The sequence below is a fragment of the Pelobates fuscus genome, chromosome 1, assembly GCF_036172605.1.
Source record: "Pelobates fuscus isolate aPelFus1 chromosome 1, aPelFus1.pri, whole genome shotgun sequence".
NCBI classification, from domain to species: Eukaryota; Metazoa; Chordata; class Amphibia; order Anura; family Pelobatidae; genus Pelobates; species Pelobates fuscus.
This window is the reverse complement of record NC_086317.1, coordinates 380406146-380422738: the sequence shown is the minus strand read 5'-3', so window position 1 is coordinate 380422738 and position 16593 is coordinate 380406146. Positions and strand designations below refer to the sequence as shown.

Below are 16593 nucleotides of genomic sequence, written 5' to 3'. Positions count from 1 at the left end.
CCATTTAAATAAAAAAATATTTACCGGTATATCCTTGTATTCATATAGCTTGCATTATTGTATGTCTCATTTTCTTGTTTGAGGTACAACTGCAACCCCTGCAACCCCTCATAACTAGCAAGAAACTAAGTGGTATTATTGCATAACACATAACCAGAGCAACAACAACAACAACAACAGCAGCGGCATAACAAGCATTCCCCTTTTGTGACTCAAGCTCAATCAGTGAAAAACAAAAAAGTACAGTGATTTGTGTGGTCAGTGTTGTTATGGTCTGTCTGTTGCCTTGCTAACAAATCACACTTTGTGATGCCCTTTTTTGTTTGTTTTTTGTTATTTTCAAATTCACACTTTAAGTTTCACGTAAGAAATTAGAGTCAACTTACCGATTGCTGGCCATCTCTGTGAATATCACATTGAAAGTCCTTGAAGAAAAATAAAGAAAAATTACTTGGCTAATCATACATAAATTGAATAACCAAAATATAGCAATGGGAATAGAAGGACCAAACACAACACAAACAGTTGTATCATGTCAGATTTGCCTCCTTTCAAATTTTCTTTGGGTCTGCAGGATTATATATAAAGAGCAAGTGGGCAATAAGCATGAGTCTATCACTTTCCACGGTGACTGCACCAGTGCGAAGTATCTGCTGCAGAACTGATATTTTATTTGTGAGCAAAGGAAAAACAAGGACTATTAACAAAAGATTAAAATGACAGATCTGCTTCATACTTTGCTTGCTTAACTTGCAGGGGTGCTTAGTCAATGTTCTGGCTAGGTGAAACTATGCAATATACAAATGAGTCCATTCTCAAATATTTATTTAATTCTTTCAAATATATTTATGACATTCTGTGAAGTTATGAATTTAATAATCGCAGCTAAATCCAAAGGCCACTACTCCATACTAATTCTTCTTGACCTCTCAGCGGCCTTTGACACCGTTGATCATGCTCTCCTTCTTCAAACTCTTCAATCGCTTGGTCTCTGTGACTCTGTCCTCTCGTGGTTTTCCTCCTATCTCTCCCAACGCTCATTCAGTGTCTCCTTTTCTAATGATACCTCCTCCCCTTGCCCTGTCTCGGTTGGAGTTCCCCAAGGCTCCGTCCTTGGTCCCCTTCTATTTTCTCTTTATACTGCCTCTCTTGGCAAACTTATTACCTCTTTTGGATTTCACTACCACCTGTACGCTGATGACACCCAGCTATATCTCTCCTCCCCGGACCTCTCCCCTGCCGTCCTGCAACGTGTCACTGCTTGCCTTTCTTCCATCTCTGACTGGATGTCCTCCCGCTTTCTGAAACTCAATCTCTCAAAAACTGAGCTCCTTGTCTTTCCTCCTCCTAATACTGATCCTCCTCTTTCGCTCTCCCTCCAAGTTTGTGGTACCAACATCAGTCCATCCTTGCAAGCGCGCTGTCTTGGCGTCATACTTGACTCTGGTCTCACCTTTGAGCCTCACATCCAGCATGTTGCCAAATCCTGTAGATTCCATCTTAAAAACATAGCCCGCATCCGCCCCTTTCTTGCACCAGATACTACCAAGGAGCTTGTCCATGCTCTAGTAATTTCCCGCATGGATTATTGTAACCCTCTCCTGATTGGTCTCCCCAATAGCCGTACTGCACCCTTACAGTCCGCAATGAATGCTGCTGCTAGATTGATTTTCCTCTCTAGTCGTTTCTCTCACACCTCACCCCTCTGCCAGTCCTTACATTGGCTTCCTGTATGCTATAGGAGTCAATTCAAGGTACTAACTCACACCTATAAAGCACTGAACAACTCTAGCCCCTCTTATATCTCCTCACAGATCCATAGGTATGTCCCTTCTCGGTCTCTCCGTTCTGCCCGTGACCACCTCCTGTCCGTTGTCCGCACTCGTACGGCCAACTCGCGCTTGCAGGACTTCTCGCGGGCGGCTCCCTTCCTATGGAATAGCCTGCCTACCGCCATCAGACTCTCCCCTAGTCTTGCATCTTTTAAGAAGTGCCTTAAAACCCATCTCTTTAGGAAAGCTTATGGCCTCCAAGACTAACCCTTACCTCACATACCTGTCTCTTGCCCTCTCCTGAAGGGCAGCCCACCTTATTTGATTGTAAATTCCTGTCCTAATGTGTTTTACACCCCACCTCCTATAGAATGTAAGCTCGTTTGAGCAGGGTCCTCTTCAACCTATTGTTCCTGTAAGTTTATTTGTAATTGTCCGATTTATATTTAAATCCCCCTCTCATAATATTGTAAAGCGCTACGGAATCTGTTGGCGCTATATAAATGGCAATAATAAATAAATAAATAAATAAATGAATTTAGCAGTCTTTAAAATCCACGTGTTGTAAAAAAAAAAAAAAAAAAAAAAAATTTTAGCAAGGCTAGATTTATATTTGCATCAATGGTCCAAGTATCAACACATGTCGACAAATTAGATGTGATGAGTGTGCAAAGTGAATATTACAATTTCCAACTGAAATTGCATAAACAAAACATCTGCATTCAGTTATGAGGAAGAAGCCTGTTAAAGGGACACTATAGTCACCTGAACAACTTTAGCTTAATGAAGCAGTTTTGGTGTATAGAACATGCCCCTGCAGCCTCACTGCTCAATCCTCTGCCATTTAGGAGTTAAATCCCTTTGTTTATGAACCCTAGTCACACCTCCCTGCATGTGACTTGCACAGCCTTCCATAAACACTTCCTGTAAAGAGAGCCCTATTTAGGCTTTCTTTATTGTAACTTCTGTTTAATTAAGATTTTCTTATCCCCTGCTTTGTTAATAGCTTGCTAGACCCTGCAAGAGCCTCCTGTATGTGATTCCAGTTCAATTTAGAGATTGAGATCCAATTATTTTCGGTAGATTACATCTGTTTGAAAGTGAAACCAGTTTTTATTTCATGCAGGCTCTGTCAATCATAGCCAGGGGAGGTGTGGCTATAAACAGAAAAAGTGATTTAACTTCTAAATGACAGTGAATTGAGCAGTGAAATTGCAGGGGAATGATATATACACTAAAACTGCTTTATTTAGCTAAGTAATTTAGGTGACTATAGTGTTCCTTAAAAGACTTCATAAAAAAAAAAAAATCCAGTGAGTATTCTTCAGTTGTGATCAGATGGGAACTGCTAGAAAGTCACTGATTGTTTGCACTACTGTAGTAACAAAGTCCATAAATAGATTAGCTCCTGTGTCACAGCCTCTATGGCAGTTGTGAGTACTGCATATATGCATGTTTGTACTATATAGGTGGTACCAATTTATAGAATTGTGCTTGTGAAAAACAGAATCAGGTGCATAAAATAAGGTGACTGTTCATGGTCTACAACGCCTAAATAAGAACACAAAACTACAAAAATATGTATTCAATATTTCAGTATGCTAGTATTTTACAATAAAATAATATAGTCAGTCTGAATCTATTCACTGCATCATTTCCAAAATTACACTAGTACAATGTCTAGGATAGACCTTCCCTAAATGTCATGGTTTTCGCCCTCTACCTGGGCCAGTGAATTAAACTACATTTCTCAATAGAAATCTTTTTAGATTGTAAGCATGTTTGGGCAGGGCCCTCTTCCTTGTTTTGTTAAAATTTAGTTTTTGTCTTGTTTACCTATTGTACAGCAGTGTGTAATGTTAATAAAATTATATATATATATATATATATATATATATATATATATATATATATATATATATATATATATATATATATATATATATATATATATATATATATATATATAGTACCTTGCACACAAGCCATCAATTATTGCAAAAACCAGGTGCATTACCAGGGCCAAAGATATCCAAAATACAAATAGTATGGCTGCACTCACGGAAGTTTTCTTGTTAAAATATAACTTTTAATGAAGTTCCATAAAAGAAATCGACGTTTCAGTCCATCATGTGGACTTTCATCAGGATATCCTGCAGCCATACTATATATATATATATATATGATGTGGAATTATTAAAAATCTTTATTGTACTTGTATTGAATTATTGTACTAACTCCATTTTAACTTTATACTGTGACTCCGTCCTCCATTTTGTCCTCCTAACCTGACTTCTTCAATCCTCCATTTTGTCCTCATGACTTAACTTGTTCATTTTAAAACTACATTACGTGACTGAACTTCTCAACCCAATTAGTACAGTAGACGAAGACTGTGTTTCCTTCAAGGACAAGTACCAGGAGGTGCTGGCTACTCCTTAAGACTTGCTGGCTACTCCTTAGAGCTTGTAAGATAGTACAGTTTGAAGGCCACAGAACACAGTAGTAATGAAATGTTCTATTCATAAGAGACCTTGCACCTGGACATAAAGCCTGATATCATTGACCGTGTAAAATGACGCTTAGGACCCCCTTGTCCCCCACCCGTGTCCAGAATAATCCCACCTCTGATGGGTGGGCACGGGACTAACCTCTTAATTTTACGAACCAATAGGTAAGATACTAACTCCGTCACTTAACAATTAATCCAATTGATGATGTTTATTTGCTAATATTCTAATAATCAATGATGACGCAAAATGCCTCTTAAAAGGGCCTGCGCGCCCGCTTTTTAATCACTTGCCAATAAACTTTCTCGAAGTTATTTTAACCTGAACCTTGCGTGTCAGACTTAATTACTTCAGCGTATATACGCAATTTAATTTTATTGATTTGGACAGGAACAGATAGACTTTGAACATTTTGGTTTACTTTAAAAAAGTACCATAACAACTTGGCGCCCAACGTGGGGCATCGGGCTATGTCCGGCCGGTGAGCCGTCCTAAGGAAGACAAGGGTGGACGGAGGAATCCAGGGGGAAGGAAGGGAGATTGATCACCTCCAGATACACGGTAGAGACTTCTGCAGAGCCACCGGTACGTTCCGGCCCCTTTGATTGACCCGTCCACGTGTCTGTGACTGCTTCCCGGGAGGACATCAAAGACAGGTAATATCTTGCCCGGTGTCTCGTTACTCACTTGTTTACCTGCATTTTAGTCTATCTGTTGCCTGGGTGTGTTTGAATTGTTTGCCTGTTTCCCCATTTTGAGATAAAGGGGGGGGTGGACCTGCAGGGGATTTGCCTGGGGTTCTGTCTTGCTTGTTTTCCCCTTTTTGGGATAAAGGGGGGTGGACCTGAGGGAATTTGCCTGGGTCTTCGGTTTGTCTGCTTATCTGTTTGTATTTTGCCCCTTTTTGGGATAAAGGGGGGGTGGACCTGTGGATGTGTTCCTGGGGGTCTTCTGTTGCCTGTTTTACAGTCTAGCTAGCGTTTTGGTAACCCACAGCTTCGGCTGAGGGGAGTCCGGTTTTGGTAACCCACAGCTCCGGCTGAGGGGAGTCCGGTTTTGGTAACCCACAGCTTAGGCTGAGGGGAGTCCGGTTTTGGTAACCCACAGCTTCGGCTGAGGGGAGTCCGGTTTTGGTAACCCACAGCTTCGGCTGAGGGGAGTCCGGTTTTGGTAACCCACAGCTTTGGCTGAGGGGAGTCCGGTTTTTCTTTGGTAACCACAACCCTGAGCGCTGGGGCTTGTGAAATTCCAGTTTTCTGTTTTATTTGTGAGGGGGACTCTGTTTCCTGGGGGGATTCAAGTAGGCATTGCTTGTTTTCCGCATCACGTGGTAGTGAGACTTATAAAGTGGGTTTTATAGGGGCACTACGGGAGTGAGGATAGACGTGGCCACATTCTTGTGGACTGCAGAGTAGAGAGAGGCTGACGGAACTCGGACCGGTGTCAGTTGGTTTCCGTGGCCGCTGGTAGTGAGACTTACGAAAGTCGTTCTCCGAGCGGAGACACTACGGGGTTGAGGGAGGTGACTTTGGAATAAGCACACGAGTAAAGGAAAGGGATTATTGTTAATTTCATTTGAATTGCGATACATGCACTGTATTTCAATTGTATTGTTGTCTTGTTTGTCTAAATAGGAGTCTCATGAACTCCTGTGTCTGTCTCTAAGGATTTTCCTTGTCTTTCATCTTTTCTATACTTCCTATATTATTATACTATCCACTCCCATTCCTCTTAAAAGAGAAGTGATTGGTCACACACTTCTCACCTCGCTCCAATCCGTGTCTACCACCCCGGGTAGGCGGATTCAGTGACTAGTCTACGTTTTGGGAAGACGCACCTGAGAGAGTCCCACGGTTCTCGGGTGGCAGTCGAGCATTGTAGACGTTCTTGTTCAGTCTTCTCTCTCTCTCTCTCTATATCCAGGACGCTGGTATAGGGGTAAAGGGACTATGGGACAGGATTTAGGTAAGCCCAGTAAGGGCTGGTTAGCATGTGATTTGGTAGAAAACAAAGAGGGTGAGGAGATGGTTAAAGGTGTTGAAAAGATTGCAAAAGTATGTAAAATTACTGTACCAACGGGTGGAAGATTGCAACCAGAAAGTTGGCGCAAGTTACTGGCAGAAATGAAAGGCAAGCTTACAGATAATGGTTTATTAAAGACTGCTGAAGCATGGTACAGAGTAGCGAAGGCTATTCAGCTAGAAGGTTGGGTTGAGGAAGAGATGGTTAAAGGTGTGAAATTGTTTGTGTATCATAATAACTGTGTTGCTGGAGTTTACCCTCAGCCAGCGCCCCAAAGTGGCGCCCAGGGGACGTCTATCCCCAAGGTTCAGTCAGCAGTAGGTGATAGCCAGCTGACTATGTTCCCCACTCCCAATCCTCCTAACACCCATCCCGTCACCTCCCCTGTCTGCCCAGTCCTGAATTCTGATGGATCTTTCTTTTCCCCCTCCCCGTCTCTAACATTCCCATCATCCTCATCCATCCCTACGTTACCTGCTGTACCTCCCCCTAAAATTTCCCCTGCCATTCCTTCCCTACACTCTCTCTCCGTTGATGATCCCCTCCCCTCTTCCTCCGCCCAACTAACCACCTCCTCCACCCTTGCCCCGGCTCCTCCCTCTACACCCACCCCTACCAATCCCTCTCCGTTCTCTCCCATCTCCACCCCAGCTCAATACCCCACCTCCTTCCCCTCCCCAGCCTGGCCCTACCCCTTCCCATATCCCATGGCCCTGCCCTATCCCAGATATCCACTACCCACTCCCCAAGCCACTTCCCAGGTTCCGGTCATGCCCAGTCCGGCACAGTTTGCCCCAGACGTGCCCTCTTCCACCATGGCCGCCGCTTCTTCCCTTAACCCTAATGTAGTACCTTCTCCGGCCACCAATATGGCGGCCCCCAGTTCGGCCCTGATGCCGGTAATCCCCGGTGACTACCTATCCCCAGGTTATGACTCGCTAGCCACCCCTGCATCTGGGGCTCGTTCCCAACCACCGATCCTTTCACCTCATTCGGGCCCTGCACCACGCAAAAGAGCCAATATCATAGAATTCGATGATGACGAGATGGACAGGGTGTCCCATGTCTCATCGGAGCTTGCCGCGGGAGCCCCAACTCATCGTTCTATCTATTGAATCCCACTCAAGCTAGTGCTCTAATGAAATCACTCCCTGACCCAGAAAAACAGCCTATGCCCTTCTACCGAGGGGTAGTTCAAATTCAAAAGACTTATTCCGCCGCATGGCGTGATCTACTGAGTATTTGTGCTATTAAAGCAGGGGATGCATATTGGCCGAGCATGGCCCGACACCTCAGTACTGATCTACTCAGCAGTGATGTTGATTACCCCTCCGGAGTAACTTTTTGCACCCAACTAAGAGAATGGGCTAAGGACAAACTTGCGGATCAGGCTGCTGGCCTTACTGATGTTATTCAAGAAAAAGGAGAATCAGTGGAAAGGTTTCATGCAAGACTGTACCAAATGTTCACAGATTTGGGGTTTGATCTCACTGACAAGATTCATTCACAAATGTTGTCCGGTGCGTTCGTTCAAGGTGTTAAAGACCCAATACGCAAGGGAATCATTGCTGCACGCCCCGAATATAAGGTTGTTCCCCTAGATACTTTACTCCTAGTCGCTAGGGGCCTAGAGTCTGCCCAGACCCTTAGAAGGCCAAATTCTGCTCCCCTCATGGTGGCACGCACCACCCCTATTCCCAAGGGTACCAGACCAGAGGAAGGTGTTTGTTTTAATTGTAAGGTCAAAGGGCATTTTAAAAGTGATTGCCCGGAACCCAAGAGAGAGCCAAGAAAGCCACACAGGCCTGCCCCGGCCCCTAAGGCTGAGAAGGAGGTTCCAATAATTGAGGAACCAGATGACTAGGAAATTGGCAAGCCTGTGTCATTAACCCCTGTTATGGCAGTGTCTACAGGGGATAAGGGGGGGCCACTTGCTACAGTAACTTTGCCCATTGAAGGCCACCCTACCACATTTCTTGTTGACACAGGTGCAGCCCGTAGTGTTCTACGAGAACAAGACTTGCCAGACCCATCTTTCCTGTCCAATATTGATGTCTCTTGTGTTGGAGTGGATGGCCAGCCGAGACATAGCCCTCTAACAACCCCGCTACGAGTTGGCTCTAGCCTGCTCGCTCGCTTTGTAGTATCCTCCACATGCCCCATTAACCTGTTAGGTGCTGATGTCCTCTCACGCCTGCAAGCATCCATCACCTTTACCCCGGATGGGCAGGTAGAAATGTTTACACCTCTGTCTGTATCAGACACTTCAGCCCTATGCTCTTTGCCTCTGATGCTGCATTTAGAAAAGCCCCGTGAGGAGACAGCAGAATTAAGGTCCAATTTCCCAGAGGAATTAAAAACACAGGTGCCCGCAAAGTTATGGTCCTCAGGCCCAGAGGACATAGGTCACCTAAATGTTCCCCCTGTGGTGGTAAAGCTTATTCCAGGAGCTAAGTTACCAAGAAAACCACAATATCCATTAAAACCAGCACAGTCTGCTGCAATTTCTGTCCACATTAAGGCACTCTTGGAGAAGGGTGCCCTTGTCAAATGTAAATCTGAATGCAACACCCCGTTATTTCCTGTGAAAAAGAAAACTCCGAAGGGTGAGCCAGAGAAGTACAGGATGGTTCAGGATCTCCGTGCTGTTAATGAAGCTACAGTCCTGGACACCCCTCTTGTACCAAATCCTCATACTCTGCTCTCTGGAGTCCCACCATCTGCAAAATTCTTCACAGTTATTGACCTAGCAAATGCTTTTTTCAGTGTCCCACTGGACCCATCCTGCCAATACCTGTTTGCTTTCACCCATGAGATGCAACAGTATACCTGGACTGTCATGCCCCAAGGGGCACAAAATTCACCAAGTCAATTTGCAAAGGCCATGGCCACCATCCTTGACCCGTGGCAAGCCGAGCACCCAGAAGTTGTTCTGCTTCAGTATGTGGATGATTTGCTGCTCTGTGGAGATGACATACCCACTACCGAAGAGTGCTCAATTAGTCTGCTTTGTTATTTGGCAGAACAAGGATGCAAAGCTTCGCTCATCAAGCTACAGTTCTGCCAACCTTCAGTAATTTTCCTTGGACACTGCCTATCTCAAGGTACCAGACATCTTACTCGGGATCGGGTAAGAGCTGTGCTGGATATTCCGCCTCCAAGGACTTCTAAGTCTCTTCATGCCTTCCTAGGCCTCATTTCCTACTGCAGAGCATGGATCCCAGAAGCCTCTCTGCTCATGCAACCTCTCTATGACGCACTTAAGTCTGACCCTTTCTGTTTAACTAATGAAGCTATGGACAATTTTAATGCTCTCAAACGAGCCATTGCTTCTGCTCCTGCCTTGGGCCTACCTGACTACTCCAAAACTTTCAAATTGTTTGTCTCTGAAAGACAAGGCCACGCAACAGGAGTGCTCACCCAAACTAATGACTTAAGAGGCCGCCAGAGGCCTATTGGATATTTCTCATGTCAACTGGACATTGTGGCCAGTGGGACTCCTTCCTGTCTCAGGGCTGTTTTTGCTGCGAGAGAACTCATCGAGAGGACCTCAGACCTGGTCCTTGGCCACCCTCTGGTTGTTTTGGCCCCTCATGACATCTCTGCCATCATCAACCAAGTCCAGCTCAAGCACGTGTCTCCAGCCAGACACCTGCGCTTACAGTGTCATCTTCTTTTGCCTGACAACATTTCCATCCAAAGATGTCAGGTGCTTAATCCGTCCACTCTTCTTCCACTCCCTGAGGGGGGTATCTACTATGGATTTATCACGGATGAAACCTACATTCACCTGCTCTGTGGATGTATCAAGAAAGTCATGCATCCACATTTGACATTTTATGAAGGTGAAAAACCTCTCTGTGAAGGCCCAGATCACGCCTTCTGCACCACGTGGTACAAACCAAACATTACCCCTGAACCTTGCTATGAAGATGAGCTTTACCACCGGACCGATGTAAAGCTTACTGCACAAGACTTCTATTGTGACTCTGACGGCAATAGTATGGTCTTGATCCAGCTACCTCAACAACTTAACTACCTTTACCGTCATTGGGATACTGCTATCCCACATATTCCTGTTACCAAGTTGAAGACAAGGTCATGGAATGATCTTGGGCCCATGGCAAAACTATGGGCCACCATGAATGAAGAACAGCTACAGGAAAATGGTATTGTCAAATACCCAACAACTGACCTTCTAGAAGCATGGCCACGCCATTTCCTGGAAAAGGAATTTCAAGATCTGGTCATAAAGAATGATTATGACCCAGAAACACCTCATGACTGTTTTGAACAGATGAAAATGGAAACAGTGCACTTACCAACTGTGCATGAGAACCCATTACCAGATCCGGATTTTACCCTGTTTGTGGACGGATCGAGATATGCCGATGAAGGAGGAACATATCATACAGGATATGCCGTAACCACAACAGATGAAGTTATTAAATCATCATCCTTACCGCCAGCAATGTCTGCACAAGAAGCTGAATTACAGGCTCTGACTTCAGCATGCAAAATTTCCGAAGGAAAACGTGCCAACATCTATACAGATTCAAGATATGCTCTAGGCGTGGCACATGACTTCGGCCTAATTTGGAAGACTAGAGGATTTCTTACCACCGCCGGTACACCAGTCAAACACAGCACTGCAATCAAGGAGCTAATGGATGCCCTCCTACTCCCCAAAGAAGTGGCCGTTTTGAAAGTAAAGGCCCATGGGAAATTGGATACAGATGAAGCAAAGGGCAACCATTTGGCTGATCAGGCTGCTAAGTTAGCGGCCAGGGATTTGCAGGAAGTGGATGAAGAAGCGTCCGGACAAGAAGAAGAAGTCCCTATTTTTGCTCTGCAAACTCTTCCTACTGATTTGCGAATTTTACAAGAACAGCAAGCTGCAGTCACTCCTGAAGAAATCCAGAAATGGAAAAAGAAAGGAGCTATCCAAAAGGACGGAATATATTACAACAACCTCAAATTTTGCCTTCCCAGGAATTTGTATCCAGCAGTTGTCCAATGGGCACATGGGCCTGCACACCTGTCAAAAGAATTGATGGCCGCCCTCATACAGAAGTATTATGAAGCACCTGGAATCACAACATTGATCAATAGCTTTTGCAAGGCCTGTGTCATTTGTGCAAAATGCAATCCAGGAAGACCAATTAAGGTGCCTGCGAAACACCTGGCAAAGCCCATGTACCCCTTCCAACGAATTCAAATCGACCACATCCAAATGCCCAAGAGTGGGCCCCATGAATATGCACTAGTAATAGTGGACATGTTCTCAGGCTGGCCAGAAGCCTACCCAGTGGCCAATATCACTGCAAAAACAACCGCAAAGCGCCTACTTACAGATATTGTATGTAGATTCGGACTCCCAGAAGTTATTGAGAGTGATCAAGGCCCAGCCTTTACAGCAACTGTGACTAAAGAAATTTGGACTGCTCTAGGGGTGACCCTAGCCTTCCATACCCCTTACCACCCACAAAGTAGTGGTAAAGTGGAGCGCATGAATGGCACTCTAAAAACCAGAATGTTAAAAATGTCACAAGAAACAAAGATGCCCTGGCCAGAAAGCCTACCAATAGCTCTATTCAGTGTTAGGCACACACCTAGAGGGAAGCATTCACTGTCCCCATATGAGGTTCTATTCGGGACAGCACCCAGACTAGGTTGTTATTATCCGCAGCAGTTGCAACTCCAATCAGATGTTTTAGTAGACTATGTAACTGAACTTGCAAATGTCCTAAACAAAATACATGCCCAAGTTTTCTCTTCAATTCCAGATCCCGAATTGGATACAGGTTCCCATAACCTACTTCCCGGAGATTGGGTCCTGGTCAAGAAGTTTGTGCGGAAAAATACCCTGGAACCAAGATTTGACGGTCCATTCCAAGTTCTCCTGATTACCGCAACCTCCGTCAAATTGGCCGGTAGGCCAAATTGGATCCACGCTTCCCACTGCAAAAAATCTCCTGCCCCAGAGGAAGCGAATATCGCACAAACATGTATCTCTGGTACATCTTCTCCTTAATTAGCCTTATGAAGGCCCAGCAAGTAGCCATTACCAAAGACATTAGTGGGTACACCTTCTGGTATAATTCATCATGCACCCAGGTGGCTACTTATACCTTTGACTACTGTGATATTGTAGAATGCCCATTTCCCACACCACAAATCCAGAGCATCTATAGAGATATCCCTCATTCGAAAGACCCATATGTTTGTGTAGTTGATAAACAATGGGGGCACAATTGTGATCATTGGGGGGCGGCGGGATGGAATGCCGGGCCTGCCTGGGGTTACAAACCAAAAAGTGCCGTATCTAAAGTAGATGATCATGGTAGATCCCTCCTCCAGAGGATGACTTTGAGAAAGCCTGGGGGGAGTACACCAATGAAATTAATTCTTAATATTGAGCATCCAAGCCCAACAGATGCAGACCAGTATGTGATGGGGATGTACTGGAAAAAGGGTTCCTATAAAAAGTTAGGGCATTTCTACCTTAAAGATATGTGCAACTCTTCTGAGTGGCAAGGGGCCACCCATATGGTCCCTAACCCATTAAAACCTCATATCCAGACCTTTCAAGACATGATGGCCATTGCTAACCCTACTTTTGAAGATACCATGGCCGCTGAAACAGGTTTTAATGATGTAAATTTATGGTCAGAATGGATGAAATATAATGCTAATAAGCATAATAGAACCGCATGTTATGTGTGTGGCGGTGCCCGGCCTCACCTGGGCACCGTGCCTTTAATCCTACCAGTAGATATAGAAGAATGTGTTTTAAGCCTTTTTGCCTATCACTATAATTTTAACAGGTCCATATGTATTACATGGACAAAGGAATACCCTCTCCTAACCCAGGATGTCAAACCCCCTGATGGTATTACCGTATATAAAGGTAATTACACTTGCTATGCCATGTACGATGGTATTGGTAAATTTGTAGGTAACTTTTCCAAAGGTTATTGTGCTACATACAGAACTGTCCCCGTACGTTTACTGCAGCATCACACTAGGTCATTAGGAGATATTTACTGGTTGTGTGGGGATTTACAGTTAAGATCCAGAATGGACACAGCGTGGTGGGGGGAGTGTACGTTGACTAAGGCCATTATGCCTATCCACATTATCTCTGACACACACCTCAACACCCATGGGCCCAGCCACACTAAGGTTAAACGTGAAGCCCCAGTAAAAGGAAGTTTTGACCCTCACATTTACATTGATGCCATTGGGGTGCCTAGGGGGGTACCCAATGAGTTTAAAGCAAGAGATGAGGTTGCTGCAGGATTTGAATCAATTTTTACCATAGTTACTGCAAACAAGAATTTAAACTGGATAAATTATATTTATTACAACCAACAACGTTTCGTTAATTACACCAGAGACGCCCTCCAGGGGTTGGCCGAACAGCTGCAAGCCACATCCCAAATGACTTTTCAGAATAGAATGGCCCTAGATATGATCTTAGCAGAGAAGGGAGGGGTTTGTAAAATTTTGCCCGACACTATGACATGTTGTACATATATCCCAGAAAATACAGGCCCTAATGGTAAAGTTACATTAGCCATAGAAAAATTAAATGATCTATCTGAAGAGTTAAAAAGGAATTCTGGGATAAAAGATCCTTGGGAAAGATGGTTTGGTTGGATGACAGGATGGCAAAAGGCTTTAATGCAGATTGGTATGGCTATACTAATTTTTCTTTTTATTTTTGCTCTTCTCTTTTGTTGTGTCCTTCCATGTCTGAGAAAATCCCTCATGAAGACTGTTGACCAAACGGCACCCACTTTCACCCATCTCGAAGTTGATGACCAAGACTTCCAAGACATCAACTCACCCTGTCTGCCACTGCAAATTATCCCCTTTGTTGATAAAGTGCAGGAATTCTAGGAAGGGACCAGATTAGGGACAGCATCTGTCAGTGAATGGTAAAGCCCCCACGTGGAGAAGTGGTGGGTTAGCTGCCATGGGATACCCTTGGGTGTGAAGCGCTCGAGAGCCATACTGACGGATGGTTAGCCTATTAGGGTCAGATCTAGGGACAGCCTTGCACTTTGCATTAACATCTAGCTAGCGGCCACGGGGTTTCTGTGCCTTTGGGTTAACACGTCTTCTGATACTAACATAATAAAGTTTATCTCTTAGAATCTAACATTTCATAGGGGGGACTGATGTGGAATTATTAAAAATCTTTATTGTACTTGTATTGAATTATTGTACTAACTCCATTTTAACTTTATACTGTGACTCCGTCCTCCATTTTGTCCTCCTAACCTGACTTCTTCAATCCTCCATTTTGTCCTCCTAACCTGACTTCTTCAATCCTCCATTTTGTCCTCATGACTTAACTTGTTCATTTTAAAACTACATTACGTGACTGAACTTCTCAACCCAATTAGTACAGTAGACGAAGACTGTGTTTCCTTCAAGGACAAGTACCAGGAGGTGCTGGCTACTCCTTAAGACTTGCTGGCTACTCCTTAGAGCTTGTAAGATAGTACAGTTTGAAGGCCACAGAACACAGTAGTAATGAAATGTTCTATTCATAAGAGACCTTGCACCTGGACATAAAGCCTGATATCATTGACCGTGTAAAATGACGCTTAGGACCCCCTTGTCCCCCACCCGTGTCCAGAATAATCCCACCTCTGATGGGTGGGCACGGGACTAACCTCTTAATTTTACGAACCAATAGGTAAGATACTAACTCCGTCACTTAACAATTAATCCAATTGATGATGTTTATTTGCTAATATTCTAATAATCAATGATGACGCAAAATGCCTCTTAAAAGGGCCTGCGCGCCCGCTTTTTAATCACTTGCCAATAAACTTTCTCGAAGTTATTTTAACCTGAACCTTGCGTGTCAGACTTAATTACTTCAGCGTATATACGCAATTTCATTTTATTGATTTGGACAGGAACAGATAGACTTTGAACATTTTGGTTTACTTTAAAAAAGTACCATAACAAATATATATATATATATATATATATATATATATATATATACACACACACACACACACATACACCAGTGTGAATAGGTGTATGTGTACATATGCATTGGTCACATTGTACACATGCATTGTATGTGTAGGCACATTTGTACATGTATAGGTGTGCATGTACATATATTTGTGCATTTGGTTGTATTTATATGTATATTGTTGTATGTACTTGTGTATACTTGTGCATTCACACTACTTGCGTATATGTATGTGAGTGTGTGTATGCTGGATATAGGCCTTCATGCATATCCTGTAACTCTCGAATGTGAAATCATGCATTCTTAAACCCTTAAGGAGGGGTCGAGGCACTCGGTTAAAATAAAATGAAAAAAAAAAAAAAAAAAAAATTTTAAAAATGTAACCCCTACCCCTAAATGTAACACCCTCTCACCCCCATGTACTTACCGATCGCTAGCGTTCCCTCACCGGCGATCGGTCTTCCAGAAAATCATCACTCTTGGATCTTTTATTCTGACCTGTGGAGCCTGATGCACTCAATTATATGTGAGGTCGGTTTTGTCTACTTATAGGTCCTTGTTTAAAATCTATGTACTTGCTTTTTGTACATATGTATATAGTCTCAGTGTTTGTATGGGAAAAGGTTTGGTTAAGTCCCCCTTGCAGGTTATTGAATCCTGTAGTGAATTGTGGCATTTGTTACTCATTCTGTTGCGGTCAGTTACCGACCTGTGCAAGCTCCAGCTCTGGCGGTCTCACATGGAATCCCTTCACTAATGGGGCAAGTGAATATTGTGGTGGTGGGTATATAAGATTTTTTTACTGTATTAGCCCATCCTGATGAAAGTTTGGATTACAAACTGAAACGTCGATCTTTTTATATTGAGCAATAAAAGCTAAGGTTTTATAATATCAGTCCTTGGAGTGCTATCTAAACTACATTGAATCTGTGAATGCTGACAAGCACCGGGCACTAACATTAGTAAACTTTTATAAATAAATTTTAAAAAACACGCTAACTTTAGCCAGCAATTGTGACTACTGTCAAAACTACAAAACAATAGACATACCCCATTTTAAATACCCTGGGTTGCCTACATTTAAAAATAGTATGCCATGATGGGGTTATTTCACATTCCTCAAAAGGCAACACAGACCAAGCAAACCAATCTGGCAAACTGAATTGGGCAAGCCCTATATTGACCCTGTAACTTTGCAAAATACCATAAAACCTGTACTTGGTGGGTATTGTTATACTCAGGAGACTTCACTGAACACAAATATGAGTGTTTAACCCCTTAAGGA

The 16593-nt window shown here is 43.6% G+C and overlaps 2 protein-coding genes across 2 annotated transcripts in view; one reads left to right on the top strand and one right to left on the bottom strand.

Moving 5' to 3' along the window:
• Window positions 1-16593, top strand: part of LPAR6 (lysophosphatidic acid receptor 6) — a 282034-nt gene that overhangs the window by 78228 nt on the left and 187213 nt on the right. The gene's annotated exons all lie outside the window — the stretch shown is intronic.
• Window positions 1-16593, bottom strand: part of RB1 (RB transcriptional corepressor 1) — a 223751-nt gene that overhangs the window by 168193 nt on the left and 38965 nt on the right. Inside the window, exon 5 of the mRNA XM_063426003.1 lies at window positions 387-425. Coding sequence (XP_063282073.1) covers window positions 387-425 — 39 coding nt within the window. The remainder of the gene's footprint in view (window positions 1-386; window positions 426-16593) is intronic.